This window comes from Periplaneta americana, chromosome 17 (genome assembly GCF_040183065.1).
Source record: "Periplaneta americana isolate PAMFEO1 chromosome 17, P.americana_PAMFEO1_priV1, whole genome shotgun sequence".
Classification (NCBI taxonomy): Eukaryota; Metazoa; Arthropoda; class Insecta; order Blattodea; family Blattidae; genus Periplaneta; species Periplaneta americana.
In genome coordinates this window covers 135,791,832-135,813,717 of record NC_091133.1, presented here as the reverse complement: position 1 = coordinate 135,813,717, position 21,886 = coordinate 135,791,832, and the positions used below count along the sequence as shown (strand labels likewise).

Here is a 21,886-nt window from a genome sequence, read left to right as displayed (position 1 = left end):
AAGAAATCTAGAAAGAAAACAAATACCAAAAATGAAAAGAAAAAACAGAGAAATCAAGAAATGGATTAAGAAAGGAGAAATAAAAGAATGAAAGAAGAAATTAAAAAAAATAAGACGTGGAGAAAGAGAGGAAAATGAAGGAAGGAAAGATGAAATAGCGAAATAATAAATGCAAAAAATAAATGAAGGCGAGTAGAGAAAGAAAGAAGGCCTAACGCGATTACGTACAAGTGCAGAATAATTTATACATTTTAATGACCCTGTATAAGTATGTTCATCGAGAAGTTTAGGTAAATAAATGTAATCTAATGCTTTCATAGATTTCAAAAAGGTATATGACTCAGTTAAGAGACAAGTATTATATGATAATCTTATTGAATTTGGTATTCCCAAGAAACTAGTTCGATTAATTAAAATGTGTCTCAGTCAAACATACAGCAGAGTCCGTATAGGTTAGTTTCTATCTGAAGCTTTTCCAATTCACTGCGGGCTAAAGCAAGGAGATGCACTATCACCTTCACTTTTTAACTTCGCTTTAGAATATGCCATTAGGAAAATTCAGGATAACAGGCAGGGTTTGGAATTGAACGGGTTACATCAGCTTCTTGTCTATGCGGATGACGTGAATATGTTAGGAGAAAATCCACAAACGATTAGGGAAAACACGGAAATTTTACTTGAAGCAAGTAAAGCGATCGGTTTGGAAGTAAATACCGAAAAGACAAAGTATATGATTATGTCTCGTGATCAGAATATTGTACGAAATGGAAATATAAAAATTCGAGAATTATCCTTCGAAGAGATGGAAAAATTCAAATATCTTGGAGCAACAGTAACAAATATAAATGACACTCGGGAGGAAATTAAATACAGAATAAATATGGGAAATGCGTGTTATTATTCGGTTGAGAGCTTTTATCATCTAGTCTGTTGTCAAAAAATCTGAAAGTTAGAATTTATGAAACAGTTAGGGCCTATATTATCGGTTCTGTATGGTTGTGAAACTTGGACACTCACTTTGAGAGAGGAACAGAGATTAAGGGTGTTTGAGAATAAGGTTCTTAGGAAAATATTTGGGGCTAAGAGGGATGAAGTTACAGGAGAATGGAGAAAGTTACACAACGAAGAACTGCACGCATTGTATTCTTCACCTGACATAATTAGGAACATAAAATGCAGACGTTTGAGATGGGCAGGGCATGTAGCACGTATGGGCGAATCCAGAAATGCATATAGAGTGTTAGTTGGAAGACCGGAGGGAAAAAAACCTTTGGGGAGGCTGAGACTTAGATGGGAGGATAATATTAAAATGGATTTGAGGGAGGTGGGATATGATGATAGAGACTGGCTTAACCTTGCGCAGGATAGGGACCGATGGCGGACTTATGTGAGGGCGGCAATGAACCTTCGGGTTCCTTAAAAGCCATTTGTAAGTAAATAATGCTGTAAGGTGAATAAAATTGAAGAATTGCTTTTGTTCCAAGATGATAAATCTTCTCTATCAAAAAATTATATCTCCCTTTTATATTAAATAACTATGCAGACAGATTGTTCAGTGTGCTGCGTCTGGACACCAGGTCGGGAGCGTTGCTTCCTCCGAGCACCATGTTCCTTCTCCAATTCTCGTTCCGTTGCTATGGAAACGGATGGTCTTCTGTGAATGAGAATTATTTCTTTCGCGTGACATGACCGCTCAATACAGAATAAGCCCTTTAGGTCTGTTGAATGGCAAGCTATTCTTAAGAAACAGGCCGAGTACCGGTGTGAATAATATGACAACAATTGGCCTTCACTAGTGGTGTTTTATTTATTGTTTTCCGTAGACTTCACAAGCGTGAACAGCTTCCAGGAAGACGTGAAGTTTTCTTCGCCTTCATTCTACAATCTGACGCCGCCTCCGCCGCCGACGTCCCGCCCGCCCCCCTACGAGGTGCAGAGCTTCCCCACCCCCACGAAGACGCCTCAGAGCAACACCCCCGTCGAGAACTACTACGCTGCAACGGACATCGTAAAGGTAAGCTGCTTCGTTGAAATCGAATCATCCTCTCCTCCTTCTTTGAAAATAAGTTTCCTCTTGAATTGAATTATACAAAACATATCCCAGCTGGCGCTGCATATCGTGGGCCATATACAGGATTTGATAGCTGAGCTGGAGTCCTCCGTTTATGTGAGAAGTATAAGATGACCGGATCTTTTGTGTCTGAATTCTAGTTGGGCTCCTCACACCGTTTTATTATTCAAAATCATCATCTTATGTTGAACTTACACAATTGTGGAACTTACATGGGCTGGTATAATTTAAATTTTTATATTGTATTCTCAAAAAATTACATTTAATGCCATAACTATTGTTAAAGGAAGTATGTGAAGTGATGTAATTAACTGTAACAAAAATACTATGTATTTTGTAATTCTTAGCACAAGACCTATTCGTTCTTCATTAACCATTTCACAGCATAAAATAAGAAAATACAATAAACCATTGGATTACGAGCATAATTCGTTTCGAAGACGTGCTCTTAACCCAAAACGCTCGCATATCAAAGCGACTTTTTGTAGAATGTTTAATTATGTCCTTAACATAATTAAGGTCGTCTCTTCCACTCAGTCAGCATTAATCAATAAAGTAGTGACATAAGTGGCATTGTGACATGGAAATTTGTGGTAAGGATTACATTTCGTGGAAATTATATCTGATATAATCCATGACCTTACTATGTTGCAACATAATATGTTAAAATATTTAATTCGCAGTATGGACCTGCTATCATCAGCACAAATTCTATTGTTTTATCACTTATATAATTTTTCCACTGTTGATAATATGGTTGTACGGTTGTAACAATGTTCAAATGTCTGTTCCGACTCTCTGCACTTCATCGTGAGCTTAAGATATGAATGTGATTAAGGTTTTCCCTGCCAAATAGAAATCGATGATTTCAGATATTACCAACGCAAATCTAGCTGGACAAAATTAATAAGTTGTAATCTATACTTTTTATGTAAAAACTGTCATTGTGTTTGTATAAGAGGAACTATCCCTTTATAGGGGTGGTTTCAGATCAAATTAATTACTATTCTCTTATCCCTTTATAGGGGTGGTTTTAGATCAAATTAATTACCATTCTCTTATCTATCAGATTTTCATGAAAATTTATACAGAAGTTACAGGGAACATGTATTGTTTGTGTACAAACTCTTATTACGTTTGCGATAGAAGAACTACCCCTTTAGAAGTTGTGGTTTTAGAAAACATTAATAACTTTTGTCCTACTTAACAGATTTTCATGAAACTTTGTACAGTAGTTACAGGTAGCATAATTTTTGTGTACAAGTTCACGTTACATTTATGAGGGAGGAACTATCCCTTTATAGGGGATGGTTTTTAGATAAAATTAATAACTTTCCTCTTGTATAACAGATTTCCTTGACAACTCGTACAGGAATTTCAAGTAACCTATATATTCCCCTCTCGTTAATTCGGTAATTTCCTTTTCAAACAGTAAATTTAACTGACTTAGTTTTTGTTGCGGGTGTGAAGAGATAAGTGGTTGAATTTCCCTTCTGTTAGCTCTACTACTACTTTACGGAATAGCTTCCTAGAGATGAGGTAGATGGGGTAGATACCGATCCTGTTTTTCTAGCGAGAATTGCGTCATATACTGATTTAGAAAGTTTTATTTTTTTTTTAATCAGTGAAAATACCTAATACGAGTTGTTTCTTTACTTTTATGAATCTGTTTCCACTGGCGGCTGAAATTAACTACAAAATTCTTTAGATTCCTTCCTGAGCACTTTTATACAGCTTCAGAACATTCCTGTATTCCTTTTTTTATTTTCGTATACATAGTTAGTAAGCGTTTCTTTTCCAGAATCTTCGAGTCCAGTTTTTCAAAAAGCTGTAACTGCGTGATAACCGGTCGCGCACCGACCTCTAAACTGTAAAATAAGCAAGTCATTTGTAAGAATATGCAAATAATTTGATATTTACCGTAAACTAGAGATCTTGCACTACATTTTAGCACAATTTAGATCTTGATGCAGTATAATAGGCTAGGATTAAATGGGTCCGTCTAATGCTTATCTGTTAATATTATATTGATATATTACAATTTATTGATCATGAACGTTTTCGGCACATATATGTGCCATCTTCAGATGTTAAAAGATAGTCTTAATACATACTTGATAATGCCATAATGGTAAAACATGAGTAACAGCGACATAACCGTTATATACTATTGCCTGGCTATTCTGAAACTCGAGAAGTGACAACATGAAATTGTTAAAACTCAAGATTGTAAGCTGATACCAGACAATAACATCATTGCATTCAAACTGCTAACGACTGAAACCGCACTACGTAAGCACTACATACGCTGCGATTAATTGTTTCAACGTGTTTTATTAAAATGTAAAAAAGTGATTGATATTATGACATTTATTTGTCAATTTTATCGAGCATCACCTGCCAGTATGTCAAAGCTCACGGTTATATTCTGTTTTAGTTATTATGATCAGATTTCATTATCTTAACGTGGTATTTATAGTCAATTAAGTGATTGACATAAATGACATTCATTTTGAATCTATCAAGCATTATCTGCTATTGCCAAAGCTAATGTTTTTAAATCTCTGTTTTAATTGTTTTCTTCAGTATGTGTGCTTAATTCATTATGAAGGGATAGTGTGTAATTAATAACTGTGTGAACATTGTAATCATAAGGTCATTTGAATAGTATATAACGGTTATGTCGCTGTTACTTATGTTTTACCATTATGGCATTATCAAGTACCTATGTATTAAGACTATCTTTTAAAATCTGAAGATGGCACATATTATATGTGCCGAAAACGTTCATGATCAATAAATTGTAATATATCAATACAATATTAATAGATAAGCATTAGACGGACCCATTTAATCCTAACCTATTGTACTTGGCTTATCGGTCAAACTTCAACGAAATGAAATTGATGCAGTTTGTTAAAAGTCTCGTTAAAAACATTAAATGTGAAATAATTAAGTTTCTTATAGAAGTAATGTTATTAAAATGATTGAGTATCTATTGTAAATAATTACTGAAACTGCATAAAATATAAATTTCTAAACTTTCAGCTACATGCTCTATGCCAAAGTACCCCAATAAACACTCAGATAACATAAATACAACTACAGACATCCACTCGCCTAACGACTCTGCGAGATGGTGTAGGCAACGCGTGCGGGATGCGTCAGATTGTTGTCAGTACTGCACTAGATGCGTTTGGAGTGCAGGGAATTGAGGAACAGTTTCCTCTGAGTAATATACGCGGAATATATCATGGTTTCTTGATGGTGAAGAAAAATACTTTTGTCCAGCCAGAGTCGTAATTTGACCCACTGTGCAACGTCCTCGAAACAATTTTTTTCGTAAAGATGAAGCGTGTTGCCCAGATTCTGTTCGGTTTGCTATAATAATTTAAATTGTGTATTTAAAATGGTAATCATGTAGTAAGAAGGGTTAATTTCTCTTGTTTCAGACGGAGAGGAGAGAGCAGCACTTCACGCCGGGAAAGTTCACCCCAGTCAAGATCCCCGAGGGCCCTCCTCCGGACGGGAGCGCCTCGTCGTTGCTGGAGTTCCCACGTCATCGACTGAGATTGGTCGAGAAGCTGGGCGAAGGCGGCTTCGGCATGGTGAGTGGGACTTGCTTAAGTTCGCCGGAGCCTTGGGTTCAGAGCCCCGTGCAAGCGTTCAGTAGATTTATCCGTTAGTTATTGTCATTGATACTTCCCTTATTGTATTTGCACTAGGCCTATATTTCAACACGTTTCTCCTCAAAATCTACAGGTTCTTTAGATAATCGCTGTCCGGCTGAAAGAATACTCCATGAACTTTCATAATTAATAAAACGTATAATTACTAAGTTTTCAAAACAATTAAAGTTGCTTAGTAACAGGGGCGGCTCGCCCATAACAGCTGCGGAGCTGCAGGACTCCCTGCTTTGTCAAGAAAGTAAAATAATTTTAATTTTAATTTGTAGAATAATTTGTTATACCTTTTCTTAAGTAAATTGCTTTATATTTCAACTGGCCGGGAATATGTACTATTATTTGATGCATAATATTTTTGCGCATTGACTGTATTGGAATTGACACTGCATTCAAAGTCGTCCTGGGATCTGCAGGGTGGTCAGCTCATAGAGAGTGTGTCTTGCCTGGTCAGGGGGTAGAGAGGTGAAGGGAAGCAGAGGGAAACTGCCGCTGTTAAAACCCATATTTCGCTGCAGTGGCTTGCAGAGCCAGGCTACAAGGAAAGATCTTTCCTCCCCTCCCACACCGCTATTGTAATGCTGCGTCAAATGGATTCTCTATTCCCTTTGAAACTTAATGACAAAATTTTTATTTTCTCTTCACATACTTATTGTTGTAGACTCTTATCGAGTTAATATAACGAAATTAATATCCTCTTTTGCCTTATTATTATATATCCAGCCACCGTAACTCAAAATGTTTGCGCGAGTAGAATCCTTTTGATATAACATATAAAATACGAAAGAGGCCTCTTTCCAGTTTTAGAAAATTGTTGACCACCAGTATATCCGAGTGTTGCTTTGGTGTGGCAACTTTCCCTTGCGGAGAAGATTGAAGTGAAATTTGTATATACCAAAATCTACTGCAGCGCCCCCAATCCACAAGTTCACGAGCCGCCACTGCTTAGTAATGTACATAGCCTATATTCACCATTCTGATTCGTATTTCCTGAAGACCTACAGATTCTGCGGTAAGAAATGTTGAAATATAGTAAAATATACGAACGAAAGGTGTATCTAAACCCTTAAAGAAAACCTTCTTCCCCCTTTCGCTCTCTACGAACTACCAATCGGCGTGTACCAGCACCTTAACCGCAGTCGCGAGTTCATGACAGACAGATGAATCAATTTTATGCTGCCAGCATCTGTGTGGCTAGATATCTGATGACGACACTACAGAGCGCAGTAAGGATCTTAAGAGTAATGCAGTACATTGAGGTGATGAGCATGATTTACTATTTCAGTCCGCTCTTCGTCTAGTTTCCTTTCAACTAACTAGGTTCACAGAAATGTTCTAAAGGCAATAAGATAAGTAGATACTGACTACTATGACTACTATTATTTCTGATAATATAACTGTTTTATGATAAGGATAGCAAACCGAACTACTAGACAGAAATCCACAGGATTGGAACCCCTGTGAAGTTGTCAGCTGACTGAACACTGCGAAGGGCTTATTGACAGAAAGAGTTTACCATTATTTATTTCCGTCCCATAAAATTACAACGATCTTTGTTGAAGTCTTTAATGTCTCTTTGTCTATTAGACAGTGGCGGCCGGTGAGGCATTCTGCTGGTGGCGCCAAAAATGAAAAAGTTGCACGCAAATCACCCTAGTGAATGGTGATAATCGCAGCTTTACATTATGTTAAATAAAACATTAATTAAACCAGCTATTTTATAGGCGTGCAGTTAATAATGCACCTAGTAACAGTTAAAATAACATTTCCAAAGCTAATAAACGAAATTTACAAATACAGATAATGAAAAACTTTCTCAGTATCGTAGTGTTAAGTCAAATAGAAGTAACTTTTATAACTAGTAAAATTGCTGGTAAAAACACACGAAATGAACAGTGATATAGATAATAAATGAATACGTTTGCACTTTATTTAAACAGGCCGATGAATCCAAGCAGCCTGAATAACGCATGTTCATGTCATGCACAGTTCTCATGTATTGTTAACAAAAGCATCAATACTAGCAACAGTGTAGCGATACTCAGGTGCCGTAAAATAAAACAAATATTACACAAAATTTATCAAATAGTGTTACATAATATGAAAAAAATATTTATCTTTCTAAAAAGAACCATGACTATCTCTGCATTCATATAGTTAAATAGATAATAATTTACACATTCAAATCCAAGTTGTGTGCATTAATTTTAAATTGGTATCATTACATTAAGATTTGGCGTGGAACTTTAACTTGTGTTTTCGTCTGCCTAACGTCTCCAACAAGTCCAACAACCCTGCCATCTAGCGAAATTTCTGCATTACTGCGCTCTAGCGGGCGGAATGTTAACTACTGAGTCAAATTGAATTCGGCTCAAAGTCTTTCATAAGAAACGCATATAAACTAGAATCAGTAGCCTTTTGTACAGTGTTATATGGACGCAGAGAGTGCAACACCGAAGTGGCTCCAACGTTCGGAAAAACGCTGCGAGAGTGCGTCCCGATCCGTGCGCGCGCTCGTTCAGATGAAATACGAATAAAATGTGTAGAAATAAACAATTACAACTCCTTTTTAGGATATTATTTTTTTGTTTCTTTCATTAGTGGTGCCATGGCACACTGGCACTACCCCATAAGCCGCCCCTGCCATTAGGTATACGTAGGCCTATAATATAAAAGTTTCATCTTAGTTCGTCTTGTTAATGTGTTTCTGTATGTTTCCTGCTATTTTTAACTAAATTTCCCTTTTATTTTGGTACTTCTTTCACGATCTAAATAAAACTCATTTCAGTATTTGAAGTGTAAAGGATTCCTAATTACATATGCAATCAATAACAGGTTTGAGGTGGATGAGTAAAGCACAAAACCCCTCCAGTCCACGAAGCAGCTTTCTCTCTCCCCGCATTATGTGTTTATAAACAGAAGCTGGTTTGGCCCTCAAATTGTTCGTTCTTACACCCTTACTTTTATACTATCTGCTCCCCCCGTGAGGAGTACTGCATGCGTGCGATATTAAAACTCGTAAAGTTCGTAAGAGTTTCGTCGTCTACGCAAAGAACCGCAGGAGGAATTACGCACCCCAATAAAAGCCCCACCTGCGGCTCTTAGCCATGTTGCAATGTTTACTATCCTTCCTAATGGCACGTAAAATTTAGTCTTCACTTTCTGCATGAATCTTCCACTGAAAGAGGGAAGAAAAACATTACAACTATTTTTACCATTAAATGCTTAAAAATGTTATGTAAGGAGTGAAAGTCATCAAATTGCTCTTAAAGTTATGGGCTACATGGTTTCTATATAAAATAATAAAAAAATTTACATTTCGCATTGCATTATATATACAAGGAAATCCAACTGAATATATTGTTCCAAAATTTGTGTTAAAGCATTAAAGCATTTCTTTTTCTTCATTTCGCGCAGTTCCTTGCCAGTCTACGGTGTGGAAGTTACAAAACTATTTCTTCTAGTTAAACACTATGATTCACGAAAGTTGCAAAATTTAATTAGTATTCCTTTCTTAAGTGCATATATTTTACAGAGGCTATAATTCTTTAGATGACGTATACAGATAGAACATACGTATAGAAAATATTAGCCTAAAGATTGACGTTCTACTTTCTAACAAAATATATTAAAAACAAAGTGATTTGTAAAAGCAGGCTGAAAACCCAATTGAAAAGTGTCCTTATTCGAATTTATTGCTATTTTCTGGAAGTACAGAAAATTTAATCTATGTAAGTTATTTTAATTATTTTCGATATATTTCTAACTTGTCGCAGAAGCTCATGTCGCTACTTGGAACTGAAATTCCAACAGTTCTAATATTTGAACTCCCAACAACCAGCTGCCGAGCGGGGCACACCGTCTACGTAGATTCTCTTGTTAATGAAGAATGATACGGTTATAGAACGAAAACGAGTAAATGTCACAAACCCTCTTAACACCTTATCTGCCAAGCGCTCTAATACGCAAAGGAAGTGCGATGACTGGGCTGTTCAACTTGAGGTTGAATTATACAGTAAGTGTTGCTTCCCGCTAGCCTAGATTCTGCTCTCAACAAAAAATATTTTCAGTCTCTGATTATAAAATGTGGTTTAGCTACTTTTAATAGTGTTTATACAGTGTGTTTTTATTATTTTAACTCCATAATAAGACTTTTGTAATAGACCTAACTTTTAAGTTTAGAAATAGTTTGTCATAGCAAAGCATTTTTTTTTTCACGTGTTCTCAACAAAGTAATTACGTTTTCACAGCAAACGAGACAATGTAGAGGAAGCGTCAGCAACGGCAAACTAGCAGCTCAGAGGCATCTTCCAATGGCAAAGGCAGCAATTTAAGAGTGAAGTTAACAATAATCTGTCAACGGCTCACTACCTTTGTCATCATGGTGCTGAAAATGTTGTTATATTGCCGCACATTTTTTACATCTTGTGAGAAAGTTTGCATTCGCACGTTTAGTTTGACTTCTGAAATCGCTGCTCTTTCTCTTCTTATTTTGCCTTTCAGTTCTTCCAGTGTATGGGGATTATTCATGTTTCCCCATAGTTTAAATCGCATACACTTAAAGTAGATTTGGGGATCGCGAAGGCCATAATTCTTCACTAATGACCCTATCTTAAAACTTGTCTCAATTGAAGCTAATGAATCATCTGTAGCAGAGCCTTCTGAAAGAATGAAGATTGACCTTCAATGTCGGCCACTTTTTCGAAGAATGGTGTGAGTGTGTTGACTCTGTATCTCTGTGCATTAATGATATTTTCATAAAATCTAGGCCCTCTTAGTCTATATGCGTTTACAGCGCGTCATGTCGAAATTTCTCGTGGCGTTTCGTATAAACATCAGGTACGTCTAAACTCCAGTACTTGTTATTCTGAGTTGCTACAAGACCATGTAAATGGAACCCTGCTTCGTCTGTAAAGATTATTAAATGTGAATTAATTGTCCAATCATTAATAATATTACCATTCAAAACATAGTTGCACACATTTACACGTCTTACACGTCTAAACAACAATTGCCTTACATTTTAAAAGTTTGGTAGCTTCCTAAGCCGACTTTTGCGAAATTGCTGTTTCCAGCGCAAGCCGCTTCAGCCTTTATAACGACACATAGTCCACGCGAAGCCACTGTAGACCGGCAAGCTAGACAATTTGGAGAAGCAGTGGACAAGCCGCTTCCAAAGGCAGTATGGTAGTAGTAACAAGCATATGTAAAACAAAGGCTGGCACGACGGACATCGACGAGAGAGATTTCTATTTCGTTCGTCACGCATAATAGAGAAAACTCGATGAGTCAACATGACGAATTAGTAACGCCACATCCAAATGACTGTAAATCCGTTGTGACAAATTTGCTCTGCAGCCTCCTCATCACTTTCTTCTAAATGTCTTGCTCGGGAAAGAATTCAATAATACTAGTGGCTTGTGCAGCAAATGCTGCTAAGTTCATTAGAAGTTCAAATTATTTTTTTTTCAAATTTATTTCCAATCAAGAATGCCAGACATTTTGGAAGTTATTTGCTTACATAATAATGGAACATAGGCCTACCCCTCTGAATAGTTTTCTTCATGCTAAATACTTTTTATTTAAACTATGCATTTTCAGTTCTTGAGTTCCTATGCGAAAACGCAAGTAACAACGTCAGAACGATCAGTCGGTTTTACATGTGGGAGTGAAGCAATAGCTATTTCAGGTCATTGCGGATTGTAGGTTAAGAGTTATGAAAATATCCTCTCCTCTCTCCCCTCTCCCCACTGCCCTCGTGCCCCCGTGCCCTCATGCCCTCGTGCCCCCGTGCCCTCGTGCCCTCGTGCCCTGGTGCCCTCGTGCCCTGGTGCCCTCGTGCCCTGGTGCCCCCGTGCCCTCGTGCCCCCGTGCCCTCGTGCCCTGGTGCCCTCGTGCCCTGGTGCCCTCGTGCCCCCGTGCCCTCGTGCCCTCTGGCTCTCTGCCCTCATGCCCTCTGCGCTCTCTCCTGTGCCCTCTCTTCTCTTCTCTTCTCTTCTCTTCTCTTCTCTTCTCTTCTCTTCTCTTCTCTTCTCTTCTCTTCTCTTCTCTTCTCTTCTCTTCTCTTCTCTTCTCTTCTCTTCTCTTCTCTTCTCTTCTCTTCTCTTCTCTTCCTGTTTTCTTGTTTTTTGCCTTCCTTCTCCATTCGCTTGCTTTCTACGTGATTCTCAATCCCTCATACTGTATCTTAGATCCTTGTCATTGTTACAAGTTTCATATTCAATCTCTACATTGCCTTCAGCGTCATCATCAGCATCATCATCTGAACTTTCATCTGTGATCTACAGAGTACTGTCGATCACCACGTAAAATTTTCATCCAGTGTTACTTTGTTAGATAAGGGAATAAATAAACTGCACTAACAAAAAATTTTCTATTAATACTATTGATACGTAAATCTGACGTACACTTCCAAATAATTATATCTCATAATAAGTTGGCCAAGCGTGTAAGTTGCAACCTGCTGTCACTATAGTCAGCAACTGAAAGACGGAGGCATAGCTAGATGAAGAAGGTGCTCTCTTGGTGGGAAAAGTAGTGAGGATCAATTTTTTACCCATTATAAGTCAAAATTATGTACGACAGAAGTTTTAAACAATGGCATTACTTCCTTGTGAGCTGGAAGGAAACGACTGTTTGATCACATTATAGAGATATGTTCTCTATACTGTGGTTTGATTTCCAAATATCCTATAAGTTTAATACAAGTAGTGTTACGTTCATAACAATAACCTTAGTATCTCGTTATCATTATATTACTTCTCTTCAAATGATTATCTACAGTCAGATGGAAAGAAGTTTATGAGATTATACGTTCTCGTGCATAAAATCGAAACTTCACGTTGATGTCGATGTTATAGGCATTCCTAGTTTATAATCTCAACAATTGTTGACACAGCATCTGTCGATCGACCACGCTGTTACGTAAGTTTTGTAGTATATTATAGAAATGAAGATCTAATATAAAATCTTCTTTCTATGCGTCTACTTACTTAAGGCCCCAAAAGATTTCACTTTCATATCATCAGTATACCTTTATGTGTTGCATTAACTATAATAATATTTCATTTTTAATGGTAATAATGTCACCAAACATTCTTAAGTTTTGTAGTTCTTAATATCGAATACACAGCTGTACTCGGAAAACTACAGACCAGAGAATCAGACTTGTAAATTATTTTTATACGTTATCAAAAAATTACACAAATGAAGATCGACAAATGATGTGATAGAATCTGACCCATCTGAACTCTAAGTATGTCAGCAATCCTGTAGGTCATGGCCTTCGTGTAATAATCTATTGTTTATTGTAGTGTGTGTGTTGTTTTATTCTGAAATGCAATTAATTAGTTCTCAAAGCTGACGAAAGATAGATTTTGGAAAATAGGAAAATGATGTAGGAAAATTGATATTTCACTGAAAACTACTATTTTTCTGAAAGACTTTGGGTTCCAAGCTTCAAAATGAGGGGTCATTTATTAAAATCCGTTCAACCGTTTTCCCGTAATTTTCATGACCAGTTCAAATTATATATATAGATTTTTCGAGCGATGACGCAGCTTTTTACAGTCCATGCATGTTCAGTTAGGACGGATAAAGTTTAGCCAGTCTGTCAGTTACAGTGTTTCTAATATTCTAATAAGATATGATACTTCCTTCTTGTCGAAAAGAAATGCTACTTGCCTACTGAGTTTCAATCTTTTTCTTGGAGGAAACGAACATTTTTCTTCATCTGTTTAGTCAACTATCCGAAGACAGATCTGAACCTCACAAGTGATATCAAGAAGACACCAGTTATGAGGATACTAGGCCAGGAGATAATGGGGTAGGGTGGCCAGTTCCTTTCCTCTTCCATTGCATACATCGTCCACTAGCTACATGTTACATTAATCAGACTTCAGATGCATACAAACAATTGTTCTTCCTCTGACACATGTAAAGTGAGATGTACTGCCTGATAATAGATGTACATAGCAGCCAGCACCCATCGACATTTATTTCGTATCTGTTAGTGTTCTCTCTTATTTTCATTAGGCTGCTGGTGAATCAAAATGTTATAATGCGTGAGATATGCTCAATCTATTTGCAGTTTGCATCTGTATTATATTGTATACTATATTAACATGTGTTTTATTAAGTTATAAAAGAAAATTTGAAAAAACAAAAATTCGTTATTATTTAACAAGTGTTTTAGGTCAAGAGCTTTTCTCACTGTTGTATCATCCCATTCGACTCCTTTCGCTCTTAAATCCTTTCGAAGTATTTCAATAGCTCCGCTTTATATCCCTTAACGCAGGATACAACTCGGGACTCAAAGTTCCATCGTGCTGCTAAGACGGTTGGTATGCGCTTACTGCACGCAGATCTCAGTAGGTCACTGCGTTTAGGTGAAGTGGAGAAGAATGTTGTGAACTCAATAATATTTGCAAAAAACAACTTCACTGATCTAATGCGTTTTGAACATGCACTTTTTATAACTAAATTAAGTTGGTGGGCGTACCAATGAACAAATTTCGCATAAGGAAATGTTTTCTGCATCCCACCCTGGTTTTCACTCATTACGGCAGCACCTTCATATTCTTGAGCTATAAGTTTATTTTCTAAATTGAAAGGTTGTAGTTTGTTTTAGAACCTCGCTCAGATCGTTAGCCGTGCGATTGTTTTACGTCTTTTAAAGAAAGAAATATTTCCACAGGTTTACAACCTTTTATGCACCTCAGAATAATAACAAATTGGCTCGTGTAGGTTATGCCTGTTGTTTCGTCAGACTGCACAGCAACAAAATCTATAGAATTAATGTCCTGCTTCAGATACCTCACACATACTAATTCATTTTGTATAGTGATTGAAATAATTTTTAGAACAGTGTTCATCCAATACATTATCAAGGCTGGCAAGTAAAGATAAGAAGTCTAACAAATTTCCTCGATTTGCCGATCCCTGATTTCCGTTATGACCCCTCAGTGATAATTTGTCAGTGCCGCAAAATACTAAAGAATCAATTATTAGTAGGGCTAGGATATTGATGGCCTATAAATCATGAAAAAATGTCCTAGAAACAATGCATTTATGACCTAAAAATTTTTCCAAAATGCCCTTAAAAATGCTCTAAAAATTGATCTTACATAATTGGCTTAGTAGGAAAAGAGGTTTTGTACTACTTAATATTTAGACTAGTAATTAAATTAAATTTTACATAATTTTTTTAAGTAGTACACTTTAATTAATTTACCTAATGTAGTTTCCATGTATGATCGTTCGCCTCTTCTTCAGCATGTGGATGTTAGGTCAGCAGTCAGCTGGTCGGTCTTGGCCCTTCATGGGCTGTAGCGCCATGGATTTACTTTTACTCTTAGTTTCCATATAGTCTACCACAAGGCCACTCTTATCCGGAATTGGCAGGTATAGAGGAGTCTATATTGAAGGGGTGGTTGGACTGATCCATTACATGTGATGTACTACGTTAAAATGGCAATATTTGTGTAGAAAAACGATTAAAATACGAATATTATACAAAATAATGGGTATTAATGGACAAAATGTGTAATGAAAATATCGAAGGAAATAAATATTATTTTAGATTAATATTGGGGTTTTATGCCCAAAATTAAATGAAAATGCCAAAAAAAAGACCGAATAAAACAAAAGATGCTCTTATGAGTTGAAACAGGGAAAAAATGCAAAAAAAAAAATGCCCTAACAAATATGTCTTAAAACACCCAGTTTACCACATAACATACAAATACTAAAGGAGCTATGTTTCTGGCTTACTAGAAAAAAGATACAATTTCATCAAAATCCTAGCCTTAATTGTTAGTTTCCCTAGTATAGGCCTATGCCTGTTTTGTGACCTGTTCGTTGTGTTTCTGGATTGAAATTTTACATCGCGCAATCAATTTGTCCTGCGATATTCATTGTCCAAAATATTTTAGATTTACAAGAATTTTCTAGAATTAACTCACTGCGACTAACAGAACAGCAAATACCTGCGACACTTGCTTCCGTCCGTGAGGCGGCCCAGCTTGGACGGGCATATACTTGTAATGGTCACTTCGTGAATTTCCGTCGATAACAAATGCGACATTGCACACTGCGCATCATGGCAGTTGAGCGCTAAAGTGATTCAAGTTGTGGGGCCCTTTGACGCAGGCCCAAGCTCACAATATTTAGTGTCATGCAATCTTTGACGTTTTACTGACACATCGCGTAATGTGACGAAATTTACTGAAACAATTATGAATCCAGTACACTATCCTGAACAAAATTTACTTATTTTAAATGCGAAAAAAATTTATTGGGGACGAAATATTGGTGGGGCACGGCCTCGGTGGGCCCTAAGGACCGGCCGCCCCTGGCACTGAGACCAATAAGTTATTAGGAGGGCAGACTCAAATATGAAATTTAAGATGTGTCTTATGTTGAAGTATATTAGCATAAATTTTATGGAAGCATTGTAATACAATACAATTGTAAATATCTAAATGAATTAGAGCTAACAAAGCCGTAAACAATCTGTGATCAATATGTAATTTAAAACCCGCCTCATAGGTATTTAAACAATGCCATTTGTTATGAATACTCAGAGAAACTACTGTGTGCTCCGTGCCATCCTCGGGTAGCTTGTTTAAAACCTCGCAATTAAGCAAACAGAGCAGCGCATTCTCCAATCAGTTTGTAGTTTCCAAACCGCTGCTTTATACGAGTAGCCCCTTGTATGTACGGAACTCCTTTGTTCCCATTGCCGAAATAACGGCAGCACTAAATGAAACGGTTTCGTCATTGTATTCCCTGAAGCGATATCGATTGCGGCGCACAATTTATTCCTGCAAACCTTGTTCGGCTTTGCAGTTGTCCAGTTTTGACGTATGAAGTCGAAAATAAACGCAATAGCACCCCACATACCTTCTTTTGATCAGTATAGGTTGTGAAGGTGCCGTTATTGTAGGGAGAAATACGTGACATATTTTAGAATACGTCATTCGAAGTGCTTTGTATGGTGCTATTGTGAACGACAACGCTCCATGTTTCAATACTGCATACAATAGACCTATATGCTTAGACGACACTTTGATACTGTACACTGTGATTGCTGTAGAGGGAGGAGAAAGCATTGCGTGCTAAAGGTCTTTTCTGCCGTCATTCCATTGCCTATGGGGAAGAAAAGAATAGCGAAAGTCGAAATTAGAAATTTATTCACATTATAACAATTAACAGTAGAAGAGTGAAGAGACACCATATTTGACTGAGCTTAGTTCGAGCACTCCCTGTGGAACAGATTTCCTTCGACCACTTCCGTTTCCTCTGCAATTGTCATTGGTCCACTTGGTGCTTCATAGTCTGCTCGATTCCACGATGACTTCAATCATCTTTTTCGATGCTGAATTTGCCGTTGTGGAAAAATCCAGCCCTACGCTGAATGATTTTTAATTAAGATGAAATATTGACGTACGCAAAACTGAAAAGTTGCTTTAATAAAGTATGACAACGACCGGGTAGCAATTATGGATTGACAACGTATCTCTCACCCCTCTCAAGCATGCTGGCATTTTAAATTACGGAATGAAAACGTATCACTCCTCTGAAGCATGCTGACATTTCAAATTACGGAATGAAAACGTATAACTCCTCTGAAGCATGCTGACATTTTAAATTACGGAATGAAAATGTATCACTCCTCTGAAGCATGCTGACATTTCAAATTACGGAATGAAAACGGATCACTCCTCTGAAGCATGCTGACATTTCAAATTGCGGAATGAAAACGGATCACTCCTCTGAAGCATGCTGACATTTCAAATTCCGGAATGAAAACGGATCACTCCTCTGAAGCATGCTGACATTTCAAATTCCGGAATGAAAACGGATCACTCCTCTGAAGCATGCTGACATTTCAAATTACGGAATGAAAACGGATCACTCCTCTGAATCATGCTGCCATTTCAAATTACGGAATGAAAACGGATCACTCCTCTGAAGCATGCTGACATTTTAAATTACGGAATGAAAACGTATAACTCCTCTGAAGCATGCTGACATTTTAAATTACGGAATGAAAACGGATCACTCCTCTGAAGCATGCTGACATTTTAAATTACGGAATGAAAACGTATAACTCCTCTGAAGCATGCTGACATTTTAAATTACGGAATGAAAACGGATCACTCCTCTGAAGCATGCTGACATTTCAAATTACGGAATGAAAACGTATCACTCCTCTGAAGCATGCTGACATTTCAAATTACGGAATGAAAACGTATAACTCCTCTGAAGCATGCTGACATTTTAAATTACGGAATGAAAACGGATCACTCCTCTGAAGCATGCTGACATTTCAAATTACGGAATGAAAACGTATCACTCCTCTGAAGCATGCTGACATTTCAAATTACGGAATGAAAACGTATAACTCCTCTGAAGCATGCTGACATTTTAAATTACGGAATGAAAACGGATCACTCCTCTGAAGCATGCTGACATTTCAAATTACGGAATGAAAACGTATCACTCCTCTGAAGCATGCTGACATTTCAAATTACGGAATGAAAACGTATAACTCCTCTGAAGCATGCTGACATTTTAAATTACGGAATGAAAACGGATCACTCCTCTGAAGCATGCTGACATTTCAAATTACGGAATGAAAACGTATCACTCCTCTGAAGCATGCTGACATTTCAAATTACGGAATGAAAACGGATCACTCCTCTGAAGCATGCTGACATTTCAAATTACGGAATGAAAACGGATCACTCCTCTGAAGCATGCTGACATTTCAAATTACGGAATGAAAACGTATCACTCCTCTGAAGCATGCTGACATTTCAAATTACGGAATGAAAACGTATCACTCCTCTCAAGCATGCTGACATTTTAAATTACGGAATGAAAACGTATCACTCCTCTGAAGCATGCTGACATTTCAAATTACGGAATGAAAACGTATAACTCCTCTGAAGCATGCTGACATTTTAAATTACGGAATGAAAACGGATCACTCCTCTGAAGCATGCTGACATTTCAAATTACGGAATGAAAACGTATCACTCCTCTGAAGCATGCTGACATTTCAAATTACGGAATGAAAACGTATAACTCCTCTGAAGCATGCTGACATTTTAAATTACGGAATGAAAACGGATCACTCCTCTGAAGCATGCTGACATTTCAAATTACGGAATGAAAACGTATCACTCCTCTGAAGCATGCTGACATTTCAAATTACGGAATGAAAACGTATAACTCCTCTGAAGCATGCTGACATTTCAAATTACGGAATGAAAACGGATCACTCCTCTGAAGCATGCTGACATTTTAAATTACGGAATGAAAACGGATCACTCCTCTGAAGCATGCTGACATTTCAAATTACGGAATTAAAACGTATAACTCCTCTGAAGCATGCTGACATTTTAAATTACGGAATGAAAACGGATCACTCCTCTGAAGCATGCTGACATTTCAAATTACGGAATGAAAACGTATAACTCCTCTGAAGCATGCTGACATTTTAAATTACGGAATGAAAACGTATAACTCCTCTGAAGCATGCTGACATTTTAAATTACGGAATGAAAACGGATCACTCCTCTGAAGCATGCTGACATTTCAAATTACGGAATGAAAACGTATAACTCCTCTGAAGCATGCTGACATTTTAAATTACGGAATGAAAACGGATCACTCCTCTGAAGCATGCTGACATTTTAAATTACGGAATTAAAACGGATCACTCCTCTGAAGCATGCTGACATTTCAAATTACGGAATTAAAACGTATAACTCCTCTGAAGCATGCTGACATTTTAAATTACGGAATGAAAACGGATCACTCCTCTGAAGCATGCTGACATTTCAAATTACGGAATGAAAACGTATCACTCCTCTGAAGCATGCTGACATTTTAAATTACGGAATGAAAACGTATAACTCCTCTGAAGCATGCTGACATTTTAAATTACGGAATGAAAACGGATCACTCCTCTGAAGCATGCTGACATTTCAAATTACGGAATGAAAACGTATCACTCCTCTGAAGCATGCTGACATTTTAAATTACGGAATGAAAACGTATAACTCCTCTGAAGCATGCTGACATTTTAAATTACGGAATGAAAACGTATCACTCCTCTGAAGCATGCTGACATTTTAAATTACGGAATGAAAACGTATAACTCCTCTGAAGCATGCTGACATTTTAAATTACGGAATGAAAACGGATCACTCCTCTGAAGCATGCTGACATTTCAAATTACGGAATGAAAACGTATCACTCCTCTGAAGCATGCTGACATTTTAAATTACGGAATGAAAACGTATAACTCCTCTGAAGCATGCTGACATTTTAAATTACGGAATGAAAACGTATCACTCCTCTGAAGCATGCTGACATTTTAAATTACGGAATGAAAACGTATAACTCCTCTGAAGCATGCTGACATTTTAAATTACGGAATGAAAACGGATCACTCCTCTGAAGCATGCTGACATTTCAAATTACGGAATGAAAACGTATCACTCCTCTGAAGCATGCTGACATTTTAAATTACGGAATTAAAACGTATAACTCCTCTGAAGCATGCTGACATTTTAAATTACGGAATGAAAACGGATCACTCCTCTGAAGCATGCTGACATTTCAAATTACGGAATGAAAACGTATAACTCCTCTGAAGCATGCTGACATTTTAAATTACGGAATGAAAACGGATCACTCCTCTGAAGCATGCTGACATTTTAAATTACGGAATTAAAACGGATCACTCCTCTGAAGCATGCTGACATTTCAAATTACGGAATGAAAACGGATCACTCCTCTGAAGCATGCTGACATTTTAAATTACGGAATGAAAACGTATAACTCCTCTGAAGCATGCTGACATTTTAAATTACGGAATGAAAACGGATCACTCCTCTGAAGCATGCTGACATTTCAAATTACGGAATGAAAACGTATAACTCCTCTGAAGCATGCTGACATTTAAAATTACGAAATGAAAACGTATCACTCCTCTGAAGCATGCTGACATTCCAAGTTACGGAATGAAAACGGATCACTCCTCTGAAGCATGCTGACATTTAAAATTACGGAATGAAAACGTATCACTCCTCTGAAGCATGCTGACATTCCAAATTACGGAATGAAAACGGATCACTCCTCTGAAGCATGCTGACATTTAAAATTACGGAATGAAAACGTATCACTCCTCTGAAGCATGCTGACATTCCAAATTACGGAATGAAAACGGATCACTCCTCTGAAGCATGCTGACATTTCAAATTACGGAATGAAATCGGATCACTCCTCTGAAGCATGCTGACATTTCAAATTACGGAATGAAAACGGATCACTCCTCTGAAGCATGCTGACATTTAAAATTACGGAATGAAAACGTATCACTCCTCTGAAGCAGACATCATAAGTGCAACTAGTGTTTAAGGGGGCATTGTGATAAAATAATGCTGAAAAGTTATGAAAATTCACAATTTTTGTTTTTTATGATCGCTATTATATTAGAGACTGTTTTTAATTATCTAACCATATCAAGTGTGGCCAAACATAAGGTGCGTGGGTTGAGAGAAATGTGTTTTTTTTTTTTTTTTGTCATTTTAATGTTGTTTTCTCGACTTCCAATTTTAAGCAGTTTATAGCATAAAAAAACCTCCTTGCACAAGTTATTGTCATATTGATCTGAAACTTCTGAAAGAGTTCAATTAAATGTTGATAAATAAAATTTAATTAGAATTTGTATGAAATATTAATATTAAGTACTTCGCGGAATATTCATAGGCCTATTCCTCTTAGATTAAATATGCTGTAATGGTAAATTCATAAAGTTAAATTTTTATTATGTCTCTCTATTTACATTGAGCTCAAAAAGCTAATTGATTTTTATTCCCATAACTATTTTCAAGATTTTTAGCAAATATAAACTAAAAATATTGAAAACTTTGACGCAAGGTGCCTTTTTAATGACGTCTATATAAAATATATTTTAGAAAGTATAATTTAAAAATTGTTAGACCTAGTAGCACCAAATTTTGTACAAATGATTATTTCAGATCTCTTTATGTAGTTTAAATTTCACAAATTTTGGATGGAAATTGTGGAAGTTTTAAAATATATATATTTCCCC

The 21,886-nt window shown here is 36.9% G+C and overlaps 1 protein-coding gene across 6 annotated transcripts in view; it reads left to right on the top strand.

Annotated features, from left to right (window-relative positions):
• LOC138692977 (discoidin domain-containing receptor 2-like) overlaps nucleotides 1-21,886 on the top strand; it is a 1,165,919-nt gene that overhangs the window by 1,072,155 nt on the left and 71,878 nt on the right. For all 6 annotated transcript variants that reach the window (XM_069816409.1, XM_069816408.1, XM_069816411.1 and 3 more), the window contains 2 exons: nucleotides 1,824-2,014; nucleotides 5,524-5,679. In XM_069816409.1, the coding sequence (XP_069672510.1) occupies nucleotides 1,824-2,014; nucleotides 5,524-5,679 (347 nt within the window). The remainder of the gene's footprint in view (nucleotides 1-1,823; nucleotides 2,015-5,523; nucleotides 5,680-21,886) is intronic.